This window comes from Diadema antillarum, unplaced genomic scaffold (genome assembly GCF_040938485.1).
Source record: "Diadema antillarum isolate AM-2024a unplaced genomic scaffold, OU_Dant_1.0 seq00000944_RagTag, whole genome shotgun sequence".
Lineage (NCBI taxonomy): Eukaryota > Metazoa > Echinodermata > Echinoidea > Diadematoida > Diadematidae > Diadema > Diadema antillarum.
This window is the reverse complement of record NW_027271793.1, coordinates 199,141-214,796: the sequence shown is the minus strand read 5'-3', so window position 1 is coordinate 214,796 and position 15,656 is coordinate 199,141. Positions and strand designations below refer to the sequence as shown.

The window sequence follows — 15,656 nt, the reverse complement described above, 5'->3', positions numbered from 1 at the left end:
AAAGCGATGCTGCTGCTACAAAGAATCAACAGGAATGTATTCAACCCTCAAACACCAACGATGCTCTAGGACTACACTAGTTCACAAGGTGCAAAACATAAATGCTTTGATGTTATTGACTATCTGCCAACTATCTGTCAACTATGAATGCATTAAGAGGTCATGACCTTTGCCCTGAGTGTTGGCGCTTCCATGATTAACATAGACTTACACTGATATTGGCACATACATTGAAATTGGTGCAAGGTACATTATGTATCCTAAGGCTGTGCTTCTCAACCAGTGGGTAGCAGCCTGCTGGTGGGCTGTGAAGCTCTCGCAGATGGACCACAATGTCCACCCAAAATAAAATAAAAAAGATTTGTATTAAATCTAACTGGGCCTCCAAAACTTAGTAGGAGTTATTGGGCCTTGGGTTAAAAAAGAATGAAAGGCACGGTCCTAAGGGACCTGCCAATACACATGTCTGCATTCTGTCACTGGGGTATATACTTGGTGCTTGACTGCTGCTCTATCATTCTGACATGCAAATATCAATGATTTTTGGTTGTATACTCAGCAATGTTCAAACTGAATTATGTGCTTTTCTTCGTAGTAATCTCAATTAAAGCCCAAACAAAGTCCTGGTACGCCTGCAAAAGTTATCAAATTTCGCTCCCAAATGTGAACGTATGCTTAGGAAATGTGCAGGATAACGATGTTATAACAAGATATTCGATGGGTAACGACGAAACTGCGAAATATTAACCAAAAAGGTTCAGTCTCAGTACTTACCCGAACGGGGTCAGGCTAAACTCGGACTCGGGGACAACTCGGCTTCGCTTTGACGGCGAGATGAGTTGTAATGGTTGTCCCTCTGATTGTACAGTGTTGTCCTATGGGAGCGGCCTGTATAAACTATAGCGCTTCGTGTTCTGGCTACTCGCAGTAATGGTCCGAGTTGTTACAACGCGCGCATCAAAAACGTCTTTTGCGCACATGCAAAATTAGTGTGCGCCTATCAAGCACCTCTAAAACAATCAAAGGCGCTTGATAAACAACAACAAAAACTCCAAAGACCGCGCGTCTCAGCAACTGAGGACCGCGCGCTGTCATTTTTGTTTTGTTTTGTACAGGATTACGTTAGCACGCACTTTCCTGTCCATTCAGTTAGGCCTCATTTGGTATTATGCAGTGACCAGTAGAATGTGGCGATCACGAACTGCGTGTGAATTGTCTGAAGTAGGGTGGAATTTTTCCCGAGACCGAGTTAGTCTGGAGCCTTCTGGAATAAAAGTCGGTTTTCCTACTATTATTATTTTTCTCAAAATACTCCAAACCGACTCATCATTCCGGCAAACCGCGTCAGCCAGGTAAGTTTCTTAGTGGACTCTTTCGATATATTGCAAGCAAAAATGAAATGGTGCTAGACGGGTTCTCAAGCACTTACCGAAACTTAGTTTTCACTTTAATGGTGGACCAGTTGTGATCATACTACTTGGAACAGGTAGGGATTAGTTTAGTGGCCTACAATGAGGATTGAAGTCAGTATCTAAACACTGTGGCTTGCACTGCAGCCAGAGGGCGCTACGCCACTGCCATATGACGCTCAATCTAGGGCCTATCATATGTAAGGTTCAATGCATCTCAACAGCTGATCTTCAAATATGCAATAAGCAAAATACAAACAAAAATAGCTTAAAAAAAGGCTAGAAGTGTTCTAATTTTGTTCATTCCTTGCCTATTTATAGAACAGGGGAGCCACCACGAAGCATTAATAGAGGAAATCTCTGATTAGCACTGCCCTCACACCAGATCAAAGCAAATATCAGAATAGAGCCACGCCACATGGACATGCAGACAGTTTGGTGTACTGCGTGCTCATTGCCATGGCAACCAACGAGCGGCACCCACAATGTTGTTTACACCTCCCTGACTACATCTGTCAGTATCACAATTGGTAGCATGGCTTGCACTATCCCCAGGGGTAGGGCTCCTTTGCCAGTGCTTTACAATTAGGCTTCAAGGGATCGTTACTGCCTGAGAAGACTTAATGTTGAATTGTTTTGGGCACAGTGCGCTGCTATGCTCGCAGCCACGTATATCCAGCAGGAAAAGTAATTCATTTTGTATAGGTTGTGCAATCTTACATATATTCTGAATATTGACAGCTGTTGGATGTCTGAAGTTATGCAAATCTTTTAATGGTGTGGTCACGGAATGGTACCGGCTATCAAATAGTACAAAATCTCTGGGGAATGAGGTGAAAAGCATTAAGGCTAAAAAGCATGCAAACCATGAACATGACAGCCAAAGATGCAATGTGGCATTCCTTATCTCTCCTTTTCATTTCTCTCCAGCTCTTAATTAATTCATTTAATTTCAGAGGCATGGTTTTTTTGTGGTCTGGCTTATCGTTTGCCTGTTAACTAACAGAGGATTTGTCTTGTTGTAACATGATGTGTGATGCTGCTGTAGCAAAGTTTAAATTGTACAGATCTAAAACTCCTTCAGACGGCATCAAAACCAAGGTTTGAAATCACAATATTGTGCCTACATTGTAAGGTAAAATAACAAGCACACTAGGTGTGTTGACAAAGCCAATGTTTGTCTGTAAACGATGCTGAACCTAGCCCTCCATCAATATCAGATGTGTCCTTACAGTGTGGTGTCTGCAACAAATATATAAAAGGGGCATCACCATAGCAACAGCAGATCCTATTTTCCTTCCCCTTTTTCACGGATGACGCTCCATCATCATGAGCCACAGTCTTATTTTAGTTTGTCTGTCAGCTTTACTCATGGAGAAATTGAGCACGTAAAAGCATCCTTCATAGGACATTTGACAGCCCAATTAAGGAGGTTTTACATCATATCCCTATGACTGAGTTTGTGATATCATTCATTCTAAATGGTCTGTCAAACATAATGGCTCGTATTCACGAAGGTGATTTGAAATTAATTGCGTCCACTGACAGATGTCCAGTAACAATTGCGTGTTGATATGTGCATGTCAAAGGTATGCCTATTTCATGCTTATTTTAGTCTATGGACTAAATTTAAATAATGGTCTAAATTTAAACCATCTTTGAGAACATGGGCCAACAATTTCTATATGTGGTGGTTAGTTGACTGAAGTCATCGCATTAATCATCATTCATCCACTTGCCCTTGTTCTTTAACTCTTCCTGCACCCTAAATGGCTGATGTTGTATTAGATGTTTCCATTAATACCTGATTTATCATCTAATTTGCATATATCAGTGGTTAATATACCAGGGATCAGTGACCAGCTTGAGGGTGCATTTTTTGTGGAGAATAACTCGGCCACTTTCAGTCATCATACAATTCTGATCCTAACCTCTAGAATGTGATACAGATATAGTGCACCTATACACATCAAACGAGGAGTATGTGGCTGTATCTATGCTCTACGCAAGTACAGCATACGTCTCATTCATACAGCCCTGTGAGTCAGCAAAATTTGGCTTTCCTTCACTCTTCTCAGTTATAGAAACAATGACACGAGTACGTCGGACAGAGCTACAATGTACAATGCAGTTTTGCCGGCATGCATTGAATATGAAAACACGTTCACATGATCCAACCTGCATGAATGTATTTAGGAAATTAGATACGCCCAAAAGACCTCCTATTTCTACCCATTTCTCTTTCAACCTTGACAGCGTACCAGATGAAGATGATATCATCCATGTTTCAGTAGATATCAGTACAAGCATGCTCACACATGTATTACACACACACACACACACACACACACACACACACATAAATAGCATGCCCAGTACAAGCATGGCCAGCACAAGCATGGCAGCATACCATCACATGACATTCATGACTGTGCAGAGCCGAGCGTGTACGTCAGCACTTGCGCACGAATTGAGATAACGGCAGCCCGTGCACAGACTCCGAATGCACAGATTACAGGGTCGGCAAGTTCTTGCGCCGAGGAGCAGAAGTGGGAATCATGGCCAAAGTGCAGGGTGCCAAGATTTTGGTGACCATAAATAGCTTCTTGTCTTCAAACACCAAAATAAGTTGTATGGTGGAGGGGGGGCAAACTCAACTCTGAGAAAAAAAAAAATGCACTTCACCTTGCGCAGAGTTTCATCAGCATAATCAATTCTACTAACATAATAACAGAAACGTACGTATTCAAAACTGAATGACGGGACTATATTTTCCTATATCCATGTTGCTAAGAATGGAAAATGCTTAACAAAATGAAGTATGAATTCTCTAATATGTCTTCATTACAGGACTTTTAAGTACATCTTTTGTTTTGATAATAATTGCTGTTTTCAGTACTGGGACAGAGTGTACAGGTGACAGAATATAAGCCATGAATTTATTTCAAAATGACTTTCATGTGGGTAGCATGTCACTGACGGTGACCCTGGACCCAAACGGTGGCATCTCGGATATGTGCCTGTGTTGTTCCTGCCATACTGTTCTCAAATTTGTGTTACATTTGAACTGTCATGAATTTTAAGTGGTCCTGAGGAGTGCTGTGCCAGTGACATCACGGTTATTCAAACAATTCTGTGTTTTTACAGACGTCCGCACAACATTAGACCATGAGATGATTCATTCATCTCCAATATTAAGATTAGACACATTAGAGCCCTTTCAGTTCAGTTCAAATATAATTTATACACATGTTCACTGGGGGTTTATTTTTGCTTTATGTATATGTGAAAGCAAGTTTGAATCATGTGTCCCCAAAACACATTTCTCACATCACCTTCAACCAGTTATGGGCCAGAAGTGTTTTCCAAAATTGAGCTTGGCTTGATCTACAAAACATGGAACAAGAAGCAGAGCTTCACTGGACCATCCTTCACTACTGCCGATGACCCCTCCCCCCCCCCCCCCCCCCCCTCTTTGGAAGGTACATATGATGTTTTTAGCACAGGCATGTACATGCATGATCTTGCATGCAATGTGTCTTGGGAGATGCGTCTTTGATTGATAAGCAACGCTGTTTGAGACGCAGATGATGTATGAAATGCCACTGCGGTTTGTGACCAGCAGGTGGACTCAATTCAGTGTCTGAAAAGTCTGTAACTCTGAGCTCAATTTCAAATTGTTTTCAGAGAACATGGTTACAAGGCAGAAATCTTGGAAAGTGTGAATACAGACCCTGAGTGTTGAATGATCTTCAAAGGAAATGACAGAGAGCAAGCAAATTTTCTCTCACAGACGTTCATACATAGCACTCTCAAGAGCTACCATGTGTCCTTATTATCACTATGCTAGCCCAGGAAGAAAATACAGGTTATGGAAAAAAAAAAGTTGAAAAAAGAAAGAAAAAGAAACACACAAACTGTAAAACTGGACATTTTGGCACAATTATTATTATTTTTTTTTGCTTTCAGCTACATAAACAAATCTTGTGTGTTTTTAATTTTGCAGATGGTCATGACAATTGAGCACGCGCTTTAAGCAGTCAAATGCGCCCATCGCGGTGCAGGGCTTTGGCAGGACATACTAACAGGTAACTGACCAGTCTGCATTACAACAGCAAATTCACTCATGCTACAGGAATAGCGTATGTGCAGAAAAGTACAAATTCTAGAAAAAAGCACACAAAAATATTTGCGTTTATTTTGCACTAGTTTCATGTCGTGTGAAATGGGCAAAAATTTCCACACTGAAAAAATGTAAAATTTTACAGTATGTGCACTGACAGATTTCTCATTTGATGTACCTGTATCCAACTCGGTGTGAAATAAAAAGTTTCCTATTCAGGAAGATGACACTCAACTGTATATTGCAAATACTACAGCCTTCCTTCAACAGCATTTAAAACCTCTCTGACTGGCATAATAAGCACGATGAGGTACAAAGGAATGACCAGGTACATAACCTGCTGATATATTTTGTCAAATGGCTCAAGTTCTCCATTTAACCTGAGTGCCGGACTGTATCATTCACACCAGGCAAAAAAAAAAGAAGAAGATGAAATGAACATGGCAAGCTGAATGTCCGACTCGGGCTGTGTTAACCATATTAATCATGTTTGAAACATGTTTCAATAACCACTATCAAAATGCATTTTCAAAGGCCTTTTGGATCATGTTTCTCCAGTTGTTGCGTTTATCATCTCTATCATGAGTCAAGAGGGAGGCCTTGTCACTGCCGTGCAGCTCCACTGCACAGTTTGACACAAGGAACAGAGATGTGTAGTTGGCAGTGCTTGGCGTGGGAGGTATGAGCTATTAACGCATTTCAAAATGACTTACTGTTTATCATCTCCACAGTAATTTGCATTTGCACTTTTTCGTATGTTTCAGAAAGGTGTTTCCGACCCCATAATCAAAACAGCTTTGCATTTCTGATCTGCCCAACTCCCTGAAAGTTGTATACATGCAAACCTTAATTCTACACAAGAAGTGAGCTGATGAACGCATCCTCAGAAGAGGACAGAATGAAAGACTGGTGAGGCATCTTAGGAATACTGATACAAGTGTGGGTTTAAAGAATGTGCTTTGATTCAAGCAAAGAGCACCAGCCTACCTATGTTTCTGTCTCACAGCAGACGGGTAGACATGGAGGGAATTATTAATGAAGAAGACTGGATTTACTTTGTAAATATGTTTCAAAAGCAAGCCTCTCACAAACTGCAGAGATCCAATACCCCTTTCAGTAACTCCTCTGGCTTGGGCCAGGCACGAGCTAAGTCGTAAAATTTTGAGTTTATGAATAGTTCATGCCAAAGTGGCCGCGCCAGGAGCGGGCTATTTTGGCGCTGCTGAAGCTAGCACCAGGCGCGGGCAAGGCTCGGGCCTGGTGCCGATCGAAGAGTTTATGAACGATAGCAACGCCATGCTTGGGCCAAAATTCCTTACACGATCAAAGGTCACAATTACCTGGCCATACACTCTACTGGAGCGCGCGTTCAGTCACCATGGTAATGTGGCCGAGTTTGTCAATGGGTCATCGTAAAAGCAGCTCAGCTCTGCTATAGTTACTGAACGCAAATTTTACTGCTTGGCACGGGCCAAATTAGCTCGGGCCAGGAGCTGGTCAATAATGCATGAGTTACTGAAAGGGGTACAAATGAACTGCAGAACCACTCAGGAATCTCCCACTCTTATTTAACTTTCTGCACATCCTCTTTCCATCTGTAGCCTCAAACTACACAACACCACTCTATCTCTCCCCAGCCCCACCCCCAATGAGATAGTGAAAACACCCACCATTTCTTGGTAGCCTCCACAGCCAGCTCATGCAGCGAGCCTGTAAACTTGAACTTGGCCGCCCTCTTGCCGACTCTCTGGAGTCTCTTCCACACCGAGGCCATCCTTCCTGCCCTTCACGTCTGGTCTTGGCTCCTTTCCCTCTCCGGTGCTCTCCCTCCACAACCGGGGCCAAACTCCTCCACAAGAGGAAAAGTCTCAGCGGAGTCTATCACGGCAAAGCTGCCAATATCGCTGCAAAGGAAAACAAGAAACAAACAAAACAAAACACAAATGTTTATCAGATGCATGCAATCCAAGAACTAAACAATGACTACAGAAAACTTCAACAGACTAGAAAGCAAAGCAAAAAAGACCCCAGTTGCCAAAACACCATTTTCCCCATGATTTCCAGCATTTGATGAGACGCTGGTACCGTTATAACGTTAGAAATCAGTAGATACGGAATATGGATGACTGTCGGAGTTTAGTTTCCATTTGGTTGATAGAGTCAAAAGCACGGAATACTCACACATCAACCCTGAAAGAAAGGAAAGCGTATGAAGAAGCATCATAATCATGACCCTGAATGTCTAAACAGAACACATGACGTATACATGCCTCATTCTGACACTCTCAAAACACACACAGAGATAGGAGGCTATCAGTGTCCTCACAGCTTGAACATCTGGCATCAGGCATGGGCTCAACACTGAGCACTCATCTCCTGCAAATTAACCCACCAGGCACAACAAACTCTGTCATCACATGTGTAATCTGGAAGCATGTCCTGTGAAAATGTGGACTTCCTGTGCTGACCCCTTCCAGCCTTTGTTCGTTTCCCCTTTCCCCCTTCCTCTATTTTTATAGCCACTACACTTCCAGGGCAAACCTGTATCTCCAGGTGTAACATGCCGCTTTGCACTAGAGTCACACATTAATTGTGGAAGGAAACAATAAATAATGTATCAAGGTACAAAATACATGTAGCTCATCTGAATACACGCCCCTATCTACCTCCCACCCCACCCCCTTTCTAGTGAACCATGGGTAAGCATTTGAGTGAGGTGCAGGTGCAATGCTCATCAAATCTTAAAAGTCACTGTGTGCCTACAGCCCCTTTTCATGTTAAGATACTCACATTTAGTTTGGGTGTTACAGTCTAAACTGTATTCATTATGGAATCAGTAGAAATGCTCACGGCAGGTTGGCTGCTCTTTCATGTAGTTGCTGATACATATTTGCGATAATATACGGAAGGAGATAGTGGGGGGGATTAAATGCACTTCATAACAAACAGAGTACTGATTTGTTCAGTGTTTTTGCTTTTGTTTATTTTTTTTCACAATGAAGTTAAAGGATCAGCATTGCATCTCTATTACATACCACAGTAGGAACTGTATCAGTATTTACCACAAAATCACATTATCAAAAATGGTGCCAGTTTTGTTAAACAATTTTTTTTTTTCTACTCGCTTGGGACTGTAAACTTTCTTTTGCTATCCTTGGCATCTACAGTTGTTTGCTATGAAGGCAGGTAGATTAACTCTCCTGCAACACTGCACCACATGTAGGTCTATATAAAATACTGTGATATATATAAAAAGAAAATAGCAACAATATGATGTGATAAGTTGTCCCACTATGGTATACATGGGAAGGCCTTGGAGTGGTTCAGGAGTTATCTAACTGATCGTAAACAATATGTTTCAATAAACAATTATAACTCTGATATGAGAGAACTAATTTGTGGCGTGCCACAAGGTACCGTAGTATATTGGGGCCATTGTTGTTTATTGTTCATATTAATGATTTATGTGCTTCCTCCAAAGTGTTATCATTCATACTTTTCGCCAATGACTCAAATGTGTTTTATTCACATGAAGATCCAAATATTCTTGTGCACACAGTAAATTCAGAGTTACAAAATTTACGAGATTGGATACGAGCTAATAAGCTGTCCCTGAATATCAATAAAACCAAGTATATGTTTTTTAGTACTTAACACTTTAGATAATTTGAATATGGATATTTATTTTGATGATATTGTTTTAGAAAGTGTTTCATATACAAAATTTCTTGGAATTACAGTAGATAATAAACTTTCTTGGAAATTTCATATAGATTATGTTTGTAAAATTATTTCACGCAATATAGGCGTCATTAACAGGTTCAAATTGTTTCTTCCCCAACATTCATTATTCATACTGTATTCGTCTTTGATATTACCTTATTTAAATTACGGAATTTTGGCATGGGGAAACACGCATCAAACATTATTAGATAGGGTTTTATTGTTACAAAAGAAGGCACTTCGAATCATTTGTAATGCCGCTCCTTGCTCTCATACAGCTTCTTTGTTTTCTGAAAATAAGATTCTGAAAATTAAAGATTTGTTTTTATTTCATTTAGGACAATTTATGTATAGTTATAATAATAACTGTCTTCCGCTTATATTTGACTCTATGTTACCTCGTAACCTGACATACCACAGTTACCCAACAAGACAGTCTAATGAATTTCATTTGCCCCTGCTTAGAACTGTGTTAGCTCAGCAGACATTTATTTATACAGGCCCAAGATTCTGGAACTCCCTTAGTCCAGACATAAAAAAATGCTCCTTCTTTGTTTTCATCTAAAAAAAGATTGAAATCATTCCTTCTTAAGTCTTATAATGTAACAGAAAGAAATTAATTTTGTTTGTTTATCTTTTTCAGTAAGTAGGTTTTGTAAGCACCAGGATGCTATTGATTTTTCATTGGCTTGTTAGGTCGCGGCTTTCGCGGAATTCCGCATCGCATCCCCTGTTTTTTCTTATGCAAACTTGTGCATTATTACACGTGCCTTCACAGAACAGATAATATGTTCTGCTATCAGCAATTCCATACAATTGTATGCTTTCTCGTCGCTGTCAACGCTCTACACTTCTAATATGGCTAATAGTCTCTGTTGGTTTGATCTTGAATGTATCGATTGATCTAGGCTTTTTGTTTTTAGTTGTCTCGTCTCTTTACTTGTATTTCTGCTTCTTCCCTTTCCCCTTTTCCACTTCTTTTTTCATCCCGCACACTTGTAGTTAAGTTTTCATCTTTTTTTTTCCTCCTGTGAGGTGCCCACGTTGTACAAGCATAGTCTTTTGAGTGGGTACCTCCACTTTCTTTTCGCAGAATGTATAAATATGTCTGTATGAAAAATGCCTAATTTTGTAATGATTATTGACATATGTTATTCTTTGCTATCTATGTATCATTCCTTCAAACTCATGTCGAATCTATATTCTTTTGTACATTCTGTTGAAAGAAGTGAAAATAAAACCTTTGAATTGAATAATGAACCTTAATTGTCATACACATAAGGCTATCACCTTGTTTAGTTACAAAGATCAAAACTAAATTGTGTTTTGATCGGCCACTCTAATCAAAGTTCAAATATCAAAACATGGTGACACCCTGTACTGCAAGCATGCTTATGGCTGAGCATGTCTATCCCAGACACACAGATTTGTATGAAAGAGTGTGTGTATGTGTTTGATCAATGACGAATCATTTGTTCTTATCAGCACAATGAAGCACAAAATTTGAACATGTAATAAGAAGAACACCTTTGGAGAGACGGTTGCCAACTGGAAACAACTTGATGGTACAAATCTGATACTCATCTGAAAGGTTAGACATCCCCTTTAGCAAGAACCCCATGTGCCACCTGATTTAATCTGGCTGTGGCAAACTGGCAACAGCACAGCACGTGATGTGGTATTTGGTACCCTGGGGTACCAACTGAAAATTTGCCATAATTTGTTGCTGAAACTATTATTATTCTTTTTTTTTTGGGGGGGGGGGGGGAGCTGCATCCTGCTTTTTTGTGCTGTACCTCACATTACCAAAAAATGGGTGAAAGTCATTTCTAGTGCTCAATAGAAGATTTTTGTCGGTGGTGTTAACACAATAATACATGAATGCTAATCACACATGTAATCACATACTGTGTACTTTATTCAATAATGTATCAAAAAAAAATCTATTGTCCCAAGTACGGATCAATGAATCCTGTAACCATTTTTTCCCCTCTCTCTCAGAGATTACGGTACCAAACAGTTAAATGCTAATGCCCTGCTGCTACAACGGCGGCATAGGTGGTGCTTGCATGTGCAGCACAGCAGCAGTGCTAAGTAGCAACAGCACCAGTACGACTGCACTATACATTCACTCCACAGACAAAAAATACATGTAAGTGTTTATGGGATGAGTTTGTGCATTAAAATGATCTCTTCCTGAATTACTGTCCCAAATTCTGTGTGATATATCTACTGTCACGAAAAGGACGTGTATCTCTTGGGCTCTTAGATTATAAACGTTAAGAGTTTGTGGTCATGATGAACCTGCATACCAAAGGGGTGGGGGGGGGGGGGGGAAACCAGTTGACAAGTGTACTAGTCAGCAAACTTACATAACTGTGATCCTTGATGTTTAAAAGATGGAACATTGAGGCCTGCATCACTAAAAGTGACAGGAGTCTAGATTTGGCAATCGTACAACTACGTAAAAATTTTACACAATATGCGTCACAAAATGCCACCTGTATGGTGCATACAAAACACCCATCCATATACGTTGTATGACCTCTAACCATATCAAGTGCAGAACAGTAGGAGCAGCAGTACCAGGAACACACACATACAGACTGTAAAGGGATCTAAATTTCACCATGATGTACGTCGATACGAGTTTTGAAAAAAAAAATCCATCAAGAAATGTGGATGTCACAGCACACACAAGAAATATAACATGGTGCCAGCTTTTAACCCAATAAAAGGCTGAACATTTGGGGCAGCATTTATAACCAAAAATAGTGTGGGCCAAAATTTGATGATGATATACAGCCCCCGTTCCACAATTACGATTTGGACCCCGATCTGTCCCGATCTAGAAGATCGGGAGAGAGCGGCAAAAGCGTACGGGGATCGGAAGCATCGTAGCAGCAGCGTGTGGAGGATGGGGTTGGAGCGGGTATTTTTTCAGATCGGGAAGAAATTTTGAACCGGTTCAAAATTTCTTCCCGATCTCCCCGATCAAAATTGACATATTTTTAATCGTACGGCAAGCGGGGAGAGCGTAATGACAGCATAAATGCAGTGGGGAGAGCGTAGTGACGGCGTAAACGTAGCAGGATGAGCACAATAAGGTGTTTCTGAGTGTAGTAACATCAGCACAAGAACGGGAAGTAATTTTAGCTGTAATTTTCGAAGAAGAAGAAGAGATGAAGAAAAAGAAGAAAAGAAAGCAGTGAAGCAGCTACCCAAAAGGCGAAGAAAGAGAGACTGCACGTGATGCTGAAAGAGGAGGAAGAGGACATAGCAGAATTTTGAAGAATATGAAATCATCTACAACTGGAGGAAGACGGACTATAAAAGCAAGGACATCAGTACTTTGCACATAAATGTCAGGCCGCAACAACAGCATAACACTGCTATCCTCCTCCGGTACACTCCGGTACATGGTTTACACACTGTACCAGGCAATACAATTTTGGGAAAACAAATTTGTTGTTATTGTAATGATATTACACATGTCAATAATAGGGATGAATTAGCAATGGGCTCATTATAGTCAAGTGCTAAAATTCGGCCGCTGTGATAACAGCTTGCATTGGTAATATTCAGAACACAAGATGGCACTACACTGTGCCATAACTTGGGGTATGACAGTACCCCTGGTTATTAGAATCATGAATCAGGTGCTAAAATTCTGACCCTGAATCAAATGACATGATGAATGTGTTAGATGAGTCATTATACCAGGAAGGCTACCACTGTACTTCTGTTAACAACATTCTTTTTATCAGGGTGGAAATGGCAATGGAACTAGACTGAAATAATGGATCAAAAGTAGACCGCTGCACATCTATAATGATTATATATTAAAATAAAAACCACTACAATGAGCAGAGCACATAGCATTGTTTTTTTTTTTTTAAAGACCTTAATTTTGCCGATCAAGTTCCCTTGTGCTCTTGGGTACTTTTACAATAAATAAAAACAAAATTGCACAATTACCCTCATCATACCCCTCCCCTCCCATGAAGGGGGGGGGGGGGGTGATCTTTTATGTGCATGAGTTCTTATGGTAGCTGTCTCACACACAGGACCTTCATTCTATAATGTCCTATCCTGGGCAAAAATTGTGTTTTTATTGGGGGGGGGGGGGTTGGGGCTATTAACAATGCCAAATCAATTAAAAATGGCCTTGCACTTGGTATAGACTGGCTTGAATTGACAAAGGTAATTCTTCTAGGTATCTAAAATCATCAATTGGAGGTGGGTCTAAAAGTAGCTGAAGTCACACGTAGGGCTCAGTACGCACACACACATTGCATGCTTTATGCAGTATGGAAAGGCAGTTTTTAGTTTAGATGCAGTAGCTAATAAGATAGAAAACATTGTTAGTCATTGCACTAATGCCTTTTCATTACACATTGTATTAATAATATAAACTTTATGAAATTGTTGAATGAAGACATCAGAAACAGATTCATCACATTTCTCATTTCAATTTACAATTCCATTCCTCTTGTGAAGGATTTCATTTAATAAAAGGTAACTGCTTCGAAATTGGTAACAAATGCCTGCATGCCATACAAAAATACATCTATCAACTTTCTGTCTTACAGACTGTGGTGACATGGTGTGAGTGTCAAAGCAAGATTTTGGTTAAACATTAAACATTTGACCTTTTGTAGGGTTATTCGATTAGTCCATCCTTGACGAACACACATGGTCTCTATCAAAGTACAGAAACATCTCATTCAGAAGGTCTCAGAAAGGGCCGACATCTCGTCAGGGAAAAGTCAATGACCTTTAATCGTTCTATATCGACTTTATCCACATTCAAATCATTTTCCCATTTCCTCTTAGTTTTGCCTAAGTGCAGTGCTATTAGAATTAACAATAATCATTTAAGGATATTGCATAAATTCAGTTGAATTGTGACAATGTCAAATAATTAAATGTCAATGGTTATAAAAAGCATAATTTAAAAAAAAGTAAAACAAGAAAAAAGCTTGTGACTATGCATAGCTACAAACACGCACATGTGTACGTGGGACCAGTGCAACATTTAGCTGTTTATTTCTTCTTTCATTCTTTTTTTTTTTTTTGACTTGCAGGTGAAGAAAAATATGTACTCATCTATATCATATCATAATGGTAGAGTACTTAAAGCTTTTGCTTTCAAGAGAGATTTCCATCATACAGCACACTTGCTGCAAAATTTCTTTTTGTTTAGAGCTCAGCAATGTTTCCTCTTTTTTTCTCTCTCTTACGCAGGCAATTACTACAAAGAAAAAAAATAAGGCATTCAAAGAGAGGACCTGAAAATGTTCACTGCCTCAACCAATCTCAAGGGTTAGGTGATATCAACAATCTGACTCATCTATCCAATTGCACAGGGGGACAACACTCACTTTAGGAAGCGGCCGGTTTGTGTGCCGCTCTGGAATGACATTGCAAAAAAAGGTATACGACTAAATTTTATCCAGCAGACACAGAATTCCATCTGGCCAACTGCTCACCAACTTGACTCTCACCTTTAACGTTACCTCAAAGCCAGCAGGCTGAGAGAGATGACTCAAAGGATGCGACTTGGCGGTGACCTGGTCATTGGCTCATGCCTCTTACAGGTACATCCACTGTGCGATGCAGCTCGGCAATTGCAGAGCACGATCTGCTGCGGTTTTCTCGCTTAATTAGATCCTTGTAGTAGCGGATGAGGCCCGTCCCGATTTCAGAGCACGGCACGCACAGACAGCGTAGTGCATTGGGGGGAGAGACGATGGCTTGTCACACCATGCGTTGAACCCTGCGCGAATATGACATGCAATAGGAAGAACTTGTTAGGTGACGACTGAGATTGCCAAAACAACGACTGTGGAGCATGCCGTCGAGCCCACTGACAGTGGCCCCGCATTCTGCTGGGCTTGTCTCGCACAACACAGGATGACTGAGTTGCCGAATGAGGAGAGGGTTGATTCAACATCGCCTCTGGCTATAGGGGGAGTGGGTGGGACACTGTCTGACACCACGCTGTCAGAGGACATTATCTCATTACTGGTGCCACATCAACGCCTGACAATTCGGACTGCACTTAAGGATTCAAGCGTGTGTCAATTTGAAATTGCAACTTGCGACTCACTGTGACAATTACAGTTTCACTGAGCTATTCTTTCTCACCCTCTACTTGATCAGATAAAAAGCCATTACACAGTAGGAGCAGAAACTTACCTGATAAGCCCAAGATCATAGCTCGATTGTCATCAAAGATTCAGGATATAAACTATCATATGACCCACATGGAGAGAACCGTTTACACCTTTGCAAAGGTTCCCAAAGTGTCATGGGACTCTTGTTTCATAAAAACAGCAAGTAATCGTATAATAACAATACAAAGTAAAAGATAGAAGAAATGCTGGTATACTATATCC

At 40.5% G+C, this 15,656-nt stretch overlaps 1 protein-coding gene across 1 annotated transcript in view; it reads right to left on the bottom strand.

Annotated features, from left to right (window-relative positions):
• The window catches only part of LOC139741657 (EH domain-binding protein 1-like), an 81,340-nt gene extending 66,194 nt beyond the window's left edge, over window positions 1–15,146 (bottom strand). Inside the window, exons 1-2 of the mRNA XM_071652235.1 lie at window positions 14,763–15,146; window positions 7,203–7,436 (exon numbers count right to left, since the gene is read on the bottom strand). Of these exons, the coding sequence (XP_071508336.1) occupies window positions 7,203–7,306 (104 nt within the window). The 5' untranslated portion in view covers window positions 7,307–7,436; window positions 14,763–15,146. The remainder of the gene's footprint in view (window positions 1–7,202; window positions 7,437–14,762) is intronic.
• Window positions 15,147–15,656: the final 510 nt, after the last annotated feature.